General features: G+C 48.0%; 1 protein-coding gene across 1 annotated transcript; it reads right to left on the reverse strand.

The window, feature by feature from the left end:
- Nucleotides 1–93: 93 nt before the first annotated feature.
- Nucleotides 94–1,614, reverse strand: UHO2_07228 (uncharacterized protein; the record flags this gene model as incomplete). The annotated part of the gene is made up of 1 exon (XM_041555044.1): nucleotides 94–1,614. One exon carries the CDS (start codon nucleotides 1,612–1,614, stop codon nucleotides 94–96), a length of 1,521 nt encoding a protein of 506 aa, XP_041410978.1.
- Between the last annotated feature and the right edge of the window lie 15,189 nt (nucleotides 1,615–16,803).

Consider the following 16,803-nt stretch of genomic DNA (forward strand, 5'->3'; position numbering starts at 1 on the left):
TCGGTAAGTGCAAGAGGGGGGGCTATTGTCATACAAGTGCATACAAGAACCGCATGCCGATGACTCAATGTGTCTGCGATTGAGAGTATAGCATCAATGCATGGCAGCCGAACCGTCTTGCTTGCTCAGCGCAACCCAGGCGCCGCTTGCGAGGATGACGAGACTTCCAACAATCGAGACCAAGTCGGGTACCGATCGAAAGAGCACTAGCTGCCAGAAAAGCGCAAAGATGATCTGCAGGTACGACATGGTAGCCGCTCTTCCTGCCGACTCACGCTGCAATCCGAGTGTCTGGAAAACCTGTGCGAGCAAGCTAAACAGACCGACGCCTAGCAACAGTAGCAGCGAAAGTGTAGACGAGGGAATCACAAAAGGCTCCTTAAGCACGTACATGGCGACAAAGCTCGATAGCCAGCTGCAAAGAGCAAAGTACGAGATCGAGTGATAGGTCGAAGCACGTTTGCCAATACCACGCAGACAGACCCAAGCACCGGCCATCAAGACGACACCGCTCAGAGCGACGAGGATGCCAACGATCCGGCCTGCTTCGCTTGCCGAACCAGGTTGGGAGGCAGGTGGAACTTGGATATCGCCATCTTCGGGTGCGCCTTGTCCTGCATTGCTGCCAAACAGGAACGAAGGTCTAGCGATCAGAGTGACACCAGCGAGCGAAAGCACACCAGCGATCCTCTCGCGGACAGTAAAAGGTTCATGCAACAACACGTATGCTAGAAACCCCGTGGCCAGCGGCGAGAGGAAGGTGATCACAGTAGCATCCGAAAGGCTGAGCGTCTGTAGCGAGATGTACAGAGCCAAGGTGGAAGCAAAACCAAACATGCCTCGGGCTAGCAACAGAAGGCGAGTTCCTGGCGGACCAAGGATGATGTTTTTCGTCTTTGCCATGCACATGGCAAGCAAACAGCCGATCCAAATGATCAAGCACTCCACACCAACGATCTCAAGCGCACCGATCGCTTCACCTTGACCTTGACCGTCCTGCTGACCTTGGCGCTCGTCTAGCAGCTTGACAAAGAGGTTCATGGTTGAATAGCAAACTTGGCTGACAGCAATCAGGACGAGACCAAGGTTCGAGCCCGGTTTCGTGGAGCGGTCGACAAGCGCTTGACGGATGGAAATGCCGCTGACATGCCCACCTTGAGTGGGTGCTTTGAACCATGCAGAGCCTACCGCTGCTCCAGAGAAACGCCGAGCACCGTAAGAGCCAGGCAAGATGGGTGCACGCTCCTCGTCATAACTGCTGTACTCGCTCCTTCGATCGATCTCCTCCAGCCTCTGCTGTGCGGCCATGTACTCGTTCGGATGAAAGATGCAAGCAAAGTCGCTCAAGATGCTCGCTGCATCATCTCTAAGCGTGTAGGATGCATCCTCCTCTGCCTCCTCTGCCTCCTCTGCCTCCTCTGTGGCACTGCTCTGGCTGTATCGAGTAGCATGATCGTCGCTCTGCTGACTGTTTTCGTCTTGGTCGATACTATCGCGCCTTTCGCTCCGCATAGACCTTGGTTCGAGCAAACAAGACCCGGCAACCACGGAGCCGTACGAAGCCGGATTGAAACCGAGCGCTGGCTGAACACGACCAGCTGGTGCAGCTGACATGCTTCGAGTCGTATAAGAAAAGCAAACAATGCCGATCCTGATGGAGGAAAAGAGCAAAGGCCTCTGTCTAACACTCTGTACAACACTCTGTCTAACACTCTATATAACAGTTTGTGGAACAGACATGCCATGCTCACTTTGAAAATATTCTCGAAATTTCTTTCCTGCTGACTGTCGCACCAAGCGTCTCTGCTGACAACAGCAATAATTACATACCGGCCGATATGTTGTTTTGTTGAGTTTCGTATTTCGAACACAGTTTATGTATTTGCTTGTTGATTAGAGCTTTCTTAACTGACTCAGCCACTGCAGCAACTTGAAACCATTTGTTCTTAGCACCTCACCACCAGCTTCTCACCTGCTTGCCATCATTGACAGCTTGCATGAGCAACAAACCCTGCCAATCCCAGCAACATCAGCTCAGCAAGCTGGTCACCAAGTCATCTGCCTCCAAGCTTGCTGTCACCTCACCCTTGATGTCACAATCCACATCTCCATCTGCAGCACTCAAGCTCAGCCTGCAATCCAATCCTTTAACAGCTCACCCAACCTGCAAGATGGTCGATGTTGGTGTCTTCTGAAATGTAGGAGAAGGTGTCTTCACCACTCATTTTGTTTGAGCTTTTAACTGTTATCTATTCAAAAACTGTGCTGATCAAGATGAAGAGCACTCTGCCAAGCTTTTCCTTTCATTCCTGGTTGGTTGTGCTGAGAAGTGGATGGAGACCCAGCCCAACAACATCAAGAACTTGTGGAAGGTGCTTAAGCCTGCATTCTTAGCCTGCTTCCAGCTTGACAAGACTTCTGTTGAGTCTCCTCAGGCTCATTACAATGCTTACTTTGATCATCTAAAGCCACAGATTGCCTTGCTGTGCCACCACCAGGAGTGGGACAAATGGCTTTGCCATCTTCTCGAGCTCTTGATGGATGTGTCAGGGGTCACACACCTAAAACCTGATATCTGTGACAGGAACACATCTATTACAAATCCTGTCGAGATATGTGGTAATGTCCTGTGTATTACAATTCTTGTTGAGATATGTGGTAGAGATGTCTCTATTACTTTTCTTGTCCAAAGATGTAGTAGTGGTTTTGCTATTGCAGGTTTTGACTGACTGCTGCAGACACTCCATCCAGAGGTAGCTTGGCACAATCAATAACAATGGATGTATTGTGACTACACCAAGTTCTGGTGTGAGTGATATGATTGGTAGTGCTGACATGAGTGTCCAGTGTGTCAACTGAGTGCTTGAGGTGATCCCTGGACTGCAGTGGACAACTGCCTTCAGTTCTATCATTATCTGGACCACTGGTTTGCTATGAACCACCTTCAGATGTCAGTGAGTGGTGATACAACACACACAATATGATGGATGCAATCTACTTGATTGCGATTTTGCTGACTGGAAACTAATGTATACTTATGTGAAGTGATAACTAGTTGTGTATGGTGTAGAGTGGATGGTGATCCACTCTTGCTAGGACAGAGAACATGGTTATATACCTTCCTTGCAATGTTGCCTGCAACACTGCTCATCCTCCTTGTCCCTCCTATGCTCTCCTTCCACCTTGTGCTGCCTCTCATTGGCACTGCCTCCTTGCCTCCTCTGGATGGATGGCTGTCACAGGGACGGCTGGCCTGCGCAAGAGAGTGCGCCAAATGATCAGCGGCAGTTATGATAATGTCGCGTAACGGAGCAGTATATGAAGGGTGTGCAGAAGATCAACATATGAAGGGTGCGCCAGATTGATCAGAGTTGACAACCATCGGGGATCAATGAGATTAATCAGGTTGGCAGCGCACATGATTTATGAGATCGATCGAACCCCAGGAATCCAGATCAATCTCATGGGAATGGTCGGAGTCAGCTGGACCAGTACACTTCAACGAGTCGGCCAATCCGAACAAGTACTTGGAGCTATGCTGATGACGGAGGCAGTCAGATCAGCACACCTCAACTAATCAGCCGATCCAAACAGGTATTTGGAGCTGTGCCAATGTCGGAATCAGTCAGATCAGCATGCTTCAACTAGTCAGCTGATCTGAACAAGTTGAGATGGAACTGAGCTGACGTGACCACATAACCAGGGGGTATGGTCACAAGGTTCAAAAGGGGATTCACAAGATTAAGTCGAAAGGGGGCTGTGCCGAAAGAGGGCATCACACATCAGACAGAAGGAGAGCATGAAGGCAAGAGGGCAGTGTTGCATAACCCTTATGCTGAGCAAAACAGTAGGAGTGCAGTATCGAAGGGGATGATGCCAGCAGGGCAAGGCAGTGCCTAACAGGGGACAAAGGCCCCTCAAGAGGAGCAGGATAGGTGTCGAGGGAAAACACCAATCGAACATATAAATACTCTCTTTCTACCATAGCATTCGAGTGGACTGGCATCCACTCTGAAAACTCTACTACTTACTCTATACTTACTAGGTTACGTATCTTCGCAATAGCAGTGCTCTTGCAATGACTCTCAACGTGTGTGTTGTATCACTGTTAGTTGACAACTGTAGGCAGTGTTCTTTACACTAGTGGTCCAGTTCATTACTGTAGGCGGTGTTCTTTACACTAGTGGTCCAGTTCATTACTGTAGGTGGTGTTCTTCACACTAGCAGTCCAGTTCCTTGCTGTAGGTGGTGTTGCTCAACACCAGCAGTCCAGTCAGTTATTGTAGGTGGTGTTTCACACCAGCAGTCCAGTAACTCACGTCCTCTGTAGGCAATTGGCATATTGTGGTCCAGACGACATCCAAGAGCATATCAACAGTACTACGAACACTCATACTGTAGGGGAGGGTGTATCACACACTCACCAACAAACAATGTCCATGCCATGCAACCTCTGAACAGAGTGTTCAAGGCAGTCAGTTGAGACTTCTTAGGCGATGATGCTTGGTTACGTTTAGGTGAATCATATTGAGTAGTCCTTACTCAATCAACCCCAGCTAGTCTCTGGCGTGTGACTGCTTACATTAGAGTGGATCGTTCAAGTTGTGCCCCACGACAACATGACAGAGCCTGACACCAAGGATAGGTTCGAGGAGCTGCAGAGGTTAATGGAAAGGTCCGAGGAAAGAATGGAGAAGCTCCTATCAATGAATCGGACAGTTACCAACTGTTTCATGCAAAGGTTGGAGTCATTGGAAGCCCTCGTTGGGAGCAACAGTCAGTCCAAGGAGACTACCAACGAGGAGTCATTTGAACCCAACCCAGCACCCAGACCACACAGGACGGGGTCATTCCTAGGTCAAAACACACAATCATATTCGAACTATGAGAAGTATGTGACCCCTACCAGGCCGAGGTACAGTCAGCCCTATGAAGGAATACCTAGGGACACTGAATATGACATCAAGAACATGGGGAGCCTTCCCCTGGTCAGTCTAAACCACTTTCCACCCCTTTCCCAAAGTTCAATCCAAGGGATGTGGAGATCTTCCTGATTGAAGCTGAAACATGGTTCGCATTCAATCGAGTCTATGACCACAAGAGCATGATCCATCACACAGGGTCCCAGTTGGAAGGGAATGCTTGTGAATGGTGGACATCCAAGATATGAATTGATCATGACTGACAAGGGAGATTGTTCCATGACTGGCATTATTTCAGACAACACTTGACTGAACAATACAACCCCCACAATTCGAGAATTGAAGCTTACAACAAGCTACTCAACATGCGACTCACAACTGACACACCTGGTGCAGCTACTTGACATGTTGAATGGTTCAGAGACCTTGAAGGGCAAGTCAATATGGAGGACAGGGACTTGGTTATTGACTTATTCAGAAGTACCCTCACCTGCGGCCTTCAGGAGAAGTTCGAGCGAAACCCACCTACAAGTATTTGGGAATGGTATCAAGAGGTAGAGGACATTGATCATCAACAAATGGTGATGCAACATTCTGCCTCAAGATATCCCAGTGTACTTATGTCTCGCACAAACCCAGTCACATGAGCAACAACAGCAGCAATCCCACAGGCCCGACAACCTGGACCTGTAACTGCAGGTACTTCATACCAATTTGGTAATCGTCCCCTGCCTCCTCACCTGTTACAAGCCCAGAAGCCAAGGGAGGCTAACCCTCAGGACAGCAACACTTGTCACGTGTGCAGAGGCACAGGACATTGGGCAAGGGATTGTCCTACTAGAAAACCTCCCGTACCAACAACAGCCAGACCTAATGGTCCAAAAGTCATGGTGACCTTAGAAGATGCCCCTGAGGGAGAATCAACTCCTGAGGAGGAAAGCACAACTGAAGAAGAACTGCAAGATGCATATTCAGTCAAGCAAGCCAGCCTCGAGCTTGCTCAGTTATCTCTTGCTGACAAGGCAGAGAGCGATTATGAGGAGGACGAGGAGGGAAACATCAGTGGGATGATGCCCTGATGGCATGCATCACCCTACAACCTTGGTTGCCATCCATTTGTACATATCAAAATTGTTCCGTTTGTTTCTCTGCTAATGCAAGCAAGGCGGTGCTCGAGTTAACGGGTACAATCCAAGACCACCTGGCCCGAATACTCGCTGACACAGGTGCAGGCTTATCCATAGTTTCAGAATCTTTTGTCAGCAAGTACCACTTAAACACAAAACCAACAAAAACACGAACTGTACATGGTGTCACTGGACACAAACTCGCCATTAACAGCTCTGCTACGGTGCAGGTAGTTATTGGAAAACATGTACTAGGGGCAGTGGAGGCATCAGTAGCTGACACTGCTGAGTATGACCTCATTCTGGGTTTCTCGGAATTGAAAAGGTTGAGACCAATGATCCAGTGGGATACTGGCCAACTCAAATTCAAGACCCAAGCTCAGAAGGACCAACCAGAAGAGTCGGGAGCCCCATGACCAGTGCCCCTGAAGAAAAACAAAAAGGATCCCCCTGATAAGAACTATAAGTCTATAAAACTTCATGGACACGAGTTCATATCAGCAGAAAGATTGATCCAAGCAGCTCTGGAGGATGGCCCTATTGGGTTCATGCTGCTAGACACTCCACCCTCATCCCTTCTGGCATTCAGATTTGTGCCTACTGGAGCTGATCGAGGGGTAGAAATGGAGGTAGAAGTGGATAAACCGGTTATGATCAAGGACATACCGGAACTGTACCAACATCTACGAGAGGTGTTCGATGAGGTGGAAGCAGACAAGCTACCACCACACACAGAGAATGATCTACAGCTTGAACTGGCTGAAAATAGTAAGCCCCCTCAAGGACCATTATATCTCAAGGGACCAAAGGAAATGACCGAACTCCACAAGTACCTTGACAAAAACCTAGCCAAAGGTTTCATACAGCCATCAAAGAGCCCTGCAAGATCACCAGTACTCTTCATACCTAAAAAAGATGGAGGATTGCGACTCTGCGTCAATTACAGGGGCTTGAATGAAATCACAGTCAAGAATCGAGCACCATTACCACTCATCGATGAACAGTTGTTCCTCCTACACAAGGCAAGGATATATTCGAAACTGGATCTCAGAGCCGCATATAACCTTATCTGTATTGCAGATGGAGATGAGTGGAAGATGGCATTTGGAACCCAGCTGGGTCTTTATGAGTATTTGGTAATGCCTTTTGGCCTAGCTAATGCTCCTGCCCATTTCCAGTCATTTATCAACCACATCTTCTGCGATATCATCAGAATATTTGTGGTGGTGTACCTGGATGACTTCCTAATCTTTAGTGACACGAAAGAGGAACATATCATGCATGTCATCGAGATCCTGTCACACTTGAAGAAGCATCAACTATTCGCCAAGCTGTCAAAATGTGAATTTCACATGGACACCATCGAATTCTTGGGGTAAATCATAAAACCCATGGGGATAGAAATGGATCCGGAGAAGGTGTGAACAGTTACAGAATGGCCAATGCTGGAGTTGATCCATGACATCCAGCATTTCCTAGGCTTCGCAAACTTCTATCAGAGATTCATAGCTCATTTCGTGCACATCGCAAAACTGCTTATGTCATTAGTAAAGCCCACAGAATGATTCAAGAAGTTTGAGTTACCGGAAGATGCCAAGCAGGCTTTTCACAAGCTCATCCAAGCGTTCACAACAGCTGGGGTGTTGAAACACTTTGTCAGGGGTCTCGCGCCTGAAACCCAGGTCGGTCTGTCGAGATACTTGGTGACTATCAAACTGTGCGACAGCTATTGTCTCGGTATCGGTGACTATCAAGTTGTGCATTGACAGCAGGTGGCATTCGTTGTATATGCTATCGTAGGTTTCGGCTGACCTCTGTGGACACTCCGTTCAGGGGTAGCTCGGCATAATCAATATCAATACGTAGGTTATGTTGACACCAAGGTCTGGTGTGAGTGTTGATGATGATGAGGTTGATGGTGTTGGGTGATAAGGTTGGTGAATGTCGATGATAATGAGGTTGGTGGTGTTGGTGATGAGGTTGGTGGCGTCAACACGAGTGTCCAGTGTGTTGACTTGATGCTTGAAGTGATCCCTGGACTTCAGTGGACTACTGCCTTTGGTTCTATCTATATCCAGACCGCTAACCTGCTATGGGCACCTTCGGATGTCAGGTAGTGGTGATACAACACACACACTATGATGAGGAGCAACCTTGATAGATTGCTGCTATGCTGACTGAAACTAATGTATACTTATGCTGAAGTGATAACTAGTTATATGGTGAGTAGAGTGGATGAGGATCCACTTGACCTATGATGATGAGAAAGCATGGTTATATACCTCTTCACAGCATCGCCAGCGATGCTGCTCCTGCTCTCTCTCCAGAGAGTACCTTCTTCATCGAGTGCTGTTCAGGGGCCTCTCCTGCTTGGCACCCCTGTGCCTCTTGACCTGGTGTCGACTCCTTCGACACTGCTCCTTCTCCTTTGATCAGTGACAGTTCCTTTGGCTCTTGTCTCTCGAGCCCCTGAGTGGTAACCATCTGCATGCTCCTTGAGCTTGGTCCTCTTCGTGGCTGTGCCTGCTCCTTGAGCTTGGTCCTCCTCATGGCTGTGCTTGGCCCTCCTTTGCATGTGAGTCCATAGGAGTCCATGGTCTCCATGGAGACTGCACTACGACCATGCTCTCTACTGGTATCGACTAGATCTTCGATACCTGTGCTCCTTCCATATGAACCCATGACCCTCCTGCTTCTTGAGCATCCAGGCCCATGACACACTTCGACTATCACTTGCCGACACGGCTAGAAACGGATGCAAGTGACTTTGCCATCGCTGGGGTATTAAAGCAAGAACATGAAGGTCGTTGGCACCCAGTAGCTTACTATTCTTGCAAGATGGCATCAGCCGAAAAGAACTACAAGATACATGATAAAGAGCTCCTTGCAGTGGTAGCCTGCCTCACCCAGTGGTGCCATATGTTAGCCAGACTACCCAATCAGCTTGTCATTCTGACAGATCACGAAGCCCTCAAGTATTTTAAGTCTCAACAATGTATTACTGGAAGGCAAGCTAGATGGGCAGTATTGTTGGCCAATTTTGATTTCGTGCTGCAATATCGTCCAGGCGACAAGGCTGGAGAACCAGATGCATTAACTCGGAGGAGAGACATGCAACCCATTGGGGAGGAACAGGAACACAATGTGTGACAGTTACTACCATCCAGGGTGTTCGAGAAAGTTCAAGATGAAAATGAACCACAGGACATCCCTGAAACAGCAGGGGTTGCTTCGGTACTGATAGCAGCCACGCCAACAATGGAGGCTATCACTTCTCAAGGATTACTAGGCCTAGTCTGAACATTCCAGCCCCTAGATCAGGAACTTCAAGAGATGCAAGCCCAGACACCTTTTGAAACCAGGAACGGGCTCTGGCACAAAGATGGATGCCTGGTCATTCCAAAGGTAACCATGCCGGGAAGAACCAATGAACACAGGACACGAGGCGCACAAGAAGTAGATGACCAATCCCTCTCAGTGGAACATCTACGATTCATGGTGATGTCTCAGTGTCATGATGGTGTAACCGCTGGACACGTCGGATGGGATGCCACTATCCAGTCTGCCCAAAGACACTACTGGTGGCCTAATATGACAGCCTGGATCGCAGACTATGTGGTGAGTTGTCCTGTATGCACATGATACAAGACACCTCGACACCGACCCTATGGTCTCCTCCAACTGTTGTCAACACCAGAAAGGCCATGGGGATCCATATCATTGGACTTCATTGAAGGACTGCTGATGTCAGGAGACTATGACTCCATCTTAGTCATAGTAGACCAACTGACCAAGTATACAATCATGGTCCCGATGACAAAGACCATAATGGTGGAACAGACAGCTGTACTTCTCAAAACAAACCTCTTTCCACTATTCAGTGCCCCAGACCACATCATCTCAGATCATGGATGACAATTCATATCCAAGTCTTGGTCTGCATTCGTAGACAGCCTAGGTGCAAAACACTTGCCCAGTACATCCTATCACCCCCAAACTGATGGGCAGACAGAACGAGTAAATCAGGTTGTAGAGCAGTACCTCCAGATGTACTGCAACTATGAGCAGGATGATTGGTCTAGCTTAATTCATATGGCAGCATTCGTGTACAACAACACTGTGCATGCTAGTATTGGCATATCCCCATTTTTTGCTTGCTATGGTTGGAATCCCAAGTCACATCCAGAGATACCTGGAAAACTTGGGGTAAATGACCCAAAGCTTGCCGAATACTTCACAGACAATACTGAATGAATTAAGTATCTTCAAGATCATATCAGACAAGCTCAGAGTCGGGCAGTCAACCAATACAACCGCAAATGGAAAGATATTGAATTCAAAGTGGGCGACCTAGTGTACATCAATTGAAGAAACTGGAAGACGAGACAACCAACCCCAAAGTTGGACATGAGGTTCGCAGGCCCATACCCAATCAAAGAAAGGGTTGGTAGAAGGGCATATCAAATCAGTCTACCAGTAAACCTCCAAGTCCATGACATTTTTCACATATCAATGTTGGAGCCAGCCAGGACAAGCACACTTCCACACTGTGTGCAGATTCCAGTAGAGCCACCATTACCAGAGGAGGACCTTGAATTCAAGGTCGAGGCCTTACTGGACAAGCGAGTTTGTAATCACAAGATCAAATACAGGGTACTCTGGCAAGGGTACCCAGAAGAAGCAGCATCATGGGAGTCGATTGACCTTCTTGATTGCCCAACCCTCATCCAGGAGTATGAGGAATTGGTGGGGGGACGACGACTATAAATTTCGACAAAAAAGTGACACAAAAACTTCCACAAAAAGCGACACAAAACGGAGAAGAGCAAAATGTATTGATGGAAGGCAAAACTCTGTTCAAATTTCGTAGCATCTCATGCAAGTCGACAAAAAAAAAGAGACACAGGCTTTAGAGAAAAAAGGAGCAAAAGAAAATTGAATTGGGGGTAGATACAAACACGTCGTTACATGTCACGTTCATGAGTAGGAATGAGAGGAGGACGAACCCAGCATCCTCGGAAGAGGAAATCAGCATTCTCACCAGGTACTGTGACAGACTCATGAGGTCGATGCTCCGAGTGCAACTTATCATGACAATCAAGGTACAAGAAGAGAATCCAAATGATTGGGAACACCATTGCTTGGTTAGGCAAGTGCCAGAGAACACTAATGGCAAATATCCATTTGTTGGAGGTGTCGGGGTCAGTCACTCAATCATCAGCACGAACAAATCCCAGACCATAACCATTGGTCACAGTCAGATGCACATGCTCTGCCAGGTGAGCGCCCCGAGGCTGCCTGTTGGGGGGACCATCACCAAGGTACTCCATGTCCAGAGAAATGGGAATTGTCTGTTCACAATGTGACAAGTTGCCAAGGTGGCAATGAGTGCAGGTGTGAGGAACACAACCATAAGGGAGGAAGGGGTTGATGAATGCAGAAGGAAAACAACTAAAAAAAGAGGAGGTTAGCATCGGCAGTAAGAAAGAGAATGGTGTACAAAAGTTTACTTATGGGAGACTAAGACTAGCACACCGGGCACATTGCCAGCTAGGCCAGGGCATACAACCCTCGGTCATTTGAAGCATGGCCAGACAGTGCAGTCACCATTTGGTCAAAGAACCTCTACCTACCTCCCACTCTGGAGGATAGTCCCCAGTAGTGATTTTTACCACCAGCCTAGACACCACCAATCCTTCAGACCAACCAGCTATCTCACTGTTGGTAGGTACATGACAATCAAGGGAATGAGGGGCTGGAGTACATGCCAAGTCTACTTCCACAGCATCACAATGGTCAGAGGAAGAAGTTGTGGGGCATTCCAGGTCAAGGATTGAAGGATCAGGTCCATACATGTGCCCAAGGGAGGAGCAGAGGGAAAGCAAGGAAGCAGCCAGGCTCAGGAAGGCCGAGTCATCAGGAAGGGAAGATGTAGGCAATGGGGGAGTCTGGATAGAAGAAGTCGGACTAGGCAATGGGGGAGTCTGGATAGAAGAAGTCGGACTCTGAGGGGCGGGGTTGTTGTTAGAAACCTCAACCATTGTAGTAGGAGGTGAAGGGGAAGTCCTCGAAGGACAAGAATGACGAAGATGGGGCATACTGAGTAGAGGGATATCGGTTGCATGATATGGTAAGAGGAGAAGAAAGAGGGGACAAAAAGAAAGACGAAGGAGGGCTTATATAACCTCGATGGAGCTTGGCTCTGGAAGGGGGGGTAATGTCACAGGGACGGCTGGCCTGTGCAAGAGAGTGCACCAAATGATCAGTGGCAGTTATGATAATGTCGTGTAACGGAGCAGTATATGAAGGGTGCACAGAAGATCAACATATGAAGGGTGCACCAGATTGATCAGAGTCGACAACCATCGGGGATCAACGAGATTAATCAGGTTGGCAGCACACATGATTTACAAGATTGATCAAACCCCGGGAATCCAGATCGATCTCATGGGAATGGTTGGAGTCAGCCAGACCAGTACACTTCAATGAGTCGGCCGATCCGAACAAGTACTCGGAGCTATGCCGACGATGGAGGCAGTCGGATCTGCATGCCTCAACTAATTGGCCGATCCAAACAGGTATTCGGAGCTGTGCCAATGTCGGAATCAGTCGGATCAGCACACTTCAACTAGTCGGCCGATCTGAGCAAGTATTCGGAGCTGTGCCAACGATGGAGTCAGTTGGATCAGCATGCTTCAACTAGTCAGCCAATCCAAACAAGTATTCGGAGCTGTGCCGATGTCGGAGTCAGTCGAATCAGCACGCTTCAACTAGTCGGCTGATCCGAACAAGTCGAGACAGAACTGAGCCGACGTGACCACATAACTGTCATGGGCCTGGATGCTCAAGAAGCAGGAGGGTCACAGGTTCATATGGAAGGAGCACAGGTATCGAAGATCTAGTCGATACCAGTAGAGAGCATGGTCATAGTGCAGTCTCCATGGAGACCATGGACTCCTACAGACTCACATGCAAAGGAGGGCCAAGCACAGCCACGAGGAGGACCAAGCTCAAGGAGCAGGCACAGCCACGAAGAGGACCAAGCTCAAGGAGCATGCAGATGGTTACCACTCAGGGGCTCAAGAGACAAGAGCCAAAGGAACTGTCACTGATCAAAGGAGAAGGAGCAGTGTCGAAGGAGTCGACACTAGGTCATGAGGAGGAGGAGCAGTGTCGAAGGAGTCGACACAGCTCAAGAGGCACAGGGGTGCCAAGCAGGAGAGGCCCCTGAACAGCACTCGATGAAGAAGGTACTCTCTGGAGAGAGAGCAGGAGCAGCATCGCTGGTGATGCTGTGAAGAGGTATATAACCATGCTTTCTCATCATCATAGGTCAAGTGGATCCTCATCCACTCTACTCACCATAACTAGTTATCACTTCAGCATAAGTATATATTAGTTTCAGTCAGCATAGCAGCAATCTATCAAGGTTGCTCCTCATCATAGTGTGTGTGTTGTATCACCACTACCTGATGTCCGAAGGCGCCCATAGCAGGTTAGTGGTCCGGATCAAGATAGAACCGAAGGCAGTAGTCCACTGCAGTCCAGGGATCACTTCAAGCATCAAGTCAACACACTGGACACTCGTGTTGACGCCACCAACCTCATCACCAACACCACCAACCTCATTATCATTGACATTCACCAACCTTATCACCAAACACCATCAACCTCATCATCATCAACACTCACACCAGACCTTGGTGTCAACATAACCTACGTATTGATATTGATCATGCCGAGCTACCCCTGAATGGAGTGTCCACAGAGGTCAGCTGAAACCTACAATAGTATATACAATGAACACCACCCACTGTCATCACACAACTTGATAGTTGCTGAACGACTAGCTCATCAAGGCCGACACTGAGACAATAGCTGTCGCACAACTCGATAGTCACTGAGTATCTCGACAGACCAACCTGGGTTTCAGGCGCGAGACCCCTGACAACAGGCTACCACTGCTAGTAGTTCCTTGTTGTGGTTCTCATAGTTCTTCTCTGCAGACAACATCTTCCAGGAGTAGAAGGCTATGGGATGCTGATGTCCTTTGTGCTCTTGTTTGAGCACTCCTGCAATGGCAAAGTCACTCACATCTGTCTCCAACCTCATTGGGAGATGGTAATTAAAATGCCTTAGCACTCCAGCCATTGTGAATGCCTGTATGAGCTTTTGGAAGGCCTGTTGAGCATCTTCCAGTAACTCAAACTTCTTGAAATGTTCTGTCAGTTTCACCAGTGAGGTTAATGGCTTGGTGATTTGGGTGAAGTGAGCTATGAATTGCTGGTAGAAGTTGGCAAAGCCTAGGAACTGTTGGATGTCATGGATTGGCTCTGGCATTGGCCACTCCTTGACAGTTCACACCTTCTCTGGGTCCATTCCCACCCCTGTGGGTTTGATGATGTACCCCAGGAACTCCATGGTAGTGGTGTGGAACTCACACATAGACAGCTTGGTGAACAGTCAGTTGCTCCTCAACTGGATGAGGACCTCTGTGACATGTTGTACATGTTCCTCTTCTGTGTCACTAAAGATCAGGAAGTCATCCAAATACACCACCACATACACTCAGATGATGTCTTGGAAGATGTTGTTGATGAAAAATTGGAAGTGGGCTGGGGCATTTGCCAGGCCGAAAGGCATTACTAGGTACTCATAGAGTCCTAGCTGTGTGCCAAAAGCTGTCTTCCATTTGTCTCCTTTTGCAATGCAGATGAGGTTGTATGCTGCTCACAGATCTAGCTTGGAGTAGATCTTCGCCTTCCAAAGCAGGAGCAGTTGTGTCAGAGGTCGCGTGCCTGAAACCTGAATTCTGTAGTGGAAAGATAACTACTACTGATCCTATCGAGATCTGTGGTAGAAGGCCTTTATTATTCTTGCTGAAATCTGTCATAGAAGCCTTCTATGACTTTTCTCACTCAAATATGTGATAGTTGATGGTTATTGCAGGTTTCGACTAACCACTGTGGACACTCTGTCCAGAGGTAGCTTGACACAATCAATAGCTATAGATATGTTGTGATGACACCAAGGTCTGGTGCTGCTGATGTTGCTGTCACCAACACAAGTGTCCAGTGTGCCAACTGAGTGACTGAGTGATCCCCAGACCACAGTGGATGACTGCCTTTGGTTCTAATGATCAAGAGAGCCAGACTGCAGTATGAACTGCCTTTGGTGTTGATTGATATCTGGACCACAGTTGGTACCACCTTTGGATGATGTCAATGAGCAGTGATACAACACATGCACTACAGTAGAAGCAATGCTATGTGATTGCAACTTGTTGACAGAATACTAAGTATACTTGTTGTAAAGTGATAGCTAGTAATGTAAAGTGTAGAGTGGATGCAGATTGACTCAACCACTATGATGAGAAGGTATGGTTTTATACATCTTTGCAGTGTTGCCTGTGACTCTGCTCTGGCTCTCTCTCCTGAGAGTACCCTCTTTGTCAAGCACTGCTCCTCCCATTCCTTTGTGGTCAAGGAGGACCAACTGTCACTTCATCATCAACAGGGGTCACCCCACTTCATCCTAGTGGCAGTGTGCTCCCTTTCATCTACCCCCTGACACCAGCACCCATCTGCTTGCACCAATTTCATTGTCATGCAAGCCCCCTACTTCATCCAGTGGTGACCTCTCCCTTGTTTGTTGTCATCATCTTGCAGCATTGGCAATAGAGGTATCTTTGAACCAATTCCTGTGTGGTCTGTTGTAGCAAGTGTGGTACTGCTGATTCTACTGACTCCTGTTGTAATACCAGTGTTCCTACTGATCCCAATGAGTTCTGTCATAGAGCTGTCAATCCTACCAATCTCACTGAACTCTGTTGGAACTCTCCTTTTGCCCAATCCACAATGGTTGTACAAGATCCCTTCATATGATTCGAGTTCTTCCTGCGCACCCATCCGGTCCCATGACATATATTTGTTTGTGCTGTGTCACCTGCGACACTGCTCCTGCTCCTCCTGCTCCTCTTAGAAGTGTAAACACTTCCTAGTGATGATGCTCCCTCTTCTGAACAGTGTTGATCCCTTTGACACTGCTCCTCTTACTCCTGAGTGATGCGTTGGTCCCCTTGACACAGTTTCCTTGTCTTGTGAATGCCACTGTCCATGTGGACACTTCTATTGTTCACTTCCCATCCTTGTGGACACTTCTATTGTCTGCCTCCTGTCCTCATGAGTGTCAGGGGTCTCGCGCCTGAAACCCAGGTCGGTCTGTCGAGATACTCAGTGACTATCAAACTGTGCGACAGCTATTGTCTCAGTATCAGTGACTATCAAGTTGCGCAGTGACAGCAGGTGGTGTTCATTGGATATACTATCATAGGTTTCGGCTGACCTCTGTGGACACTCCATTCAGGGGTAGCTCGGCACAATCAATATCAATGTTATGATGACACCAAGGTCTGGTGTGAGTGTTGATGATGATGAGGTTGATGGTGTTGGTAATGAGATTGGTGGTGTCGATGATAATGAGGTTGCTGGTGTTGGTGATAAGGTTGGTGGTGTCAACACGAGTGTCTAGTGTGTTGACTTGATGCTTGAAGTGATCCCCGGACTGCAGTGGACTACTGCCTTCGGTTCTATCTTGATCCGGACTGCTAACCTGCTATGGGCGCCTTCGGACGTCAGGTAGTGGTGATACAACACACACACTATGATGAGGAGCAACCTTTGATGGATTGCTGCTATGCTGACTGAAACTAATATATACTTATGCTGAAGTGATAACTAGTTATGGTGAGTAGA

Source organism: Ustilago hordei (genome assembly GCF_900519145.1).
Source record: "Ustilago hordei strain Uho2 genome assembly, contig: UHO2_contig_25, whole genome shotgun sequence".
Taxonomy (NCBI): domain Eukaryota; kingdom Fungi; phylum Basidiomycota; class Ustilaginomycetes; order Ustilaginales; family Ustilaginaceae; genus Ustilago; species Ustilago hordei.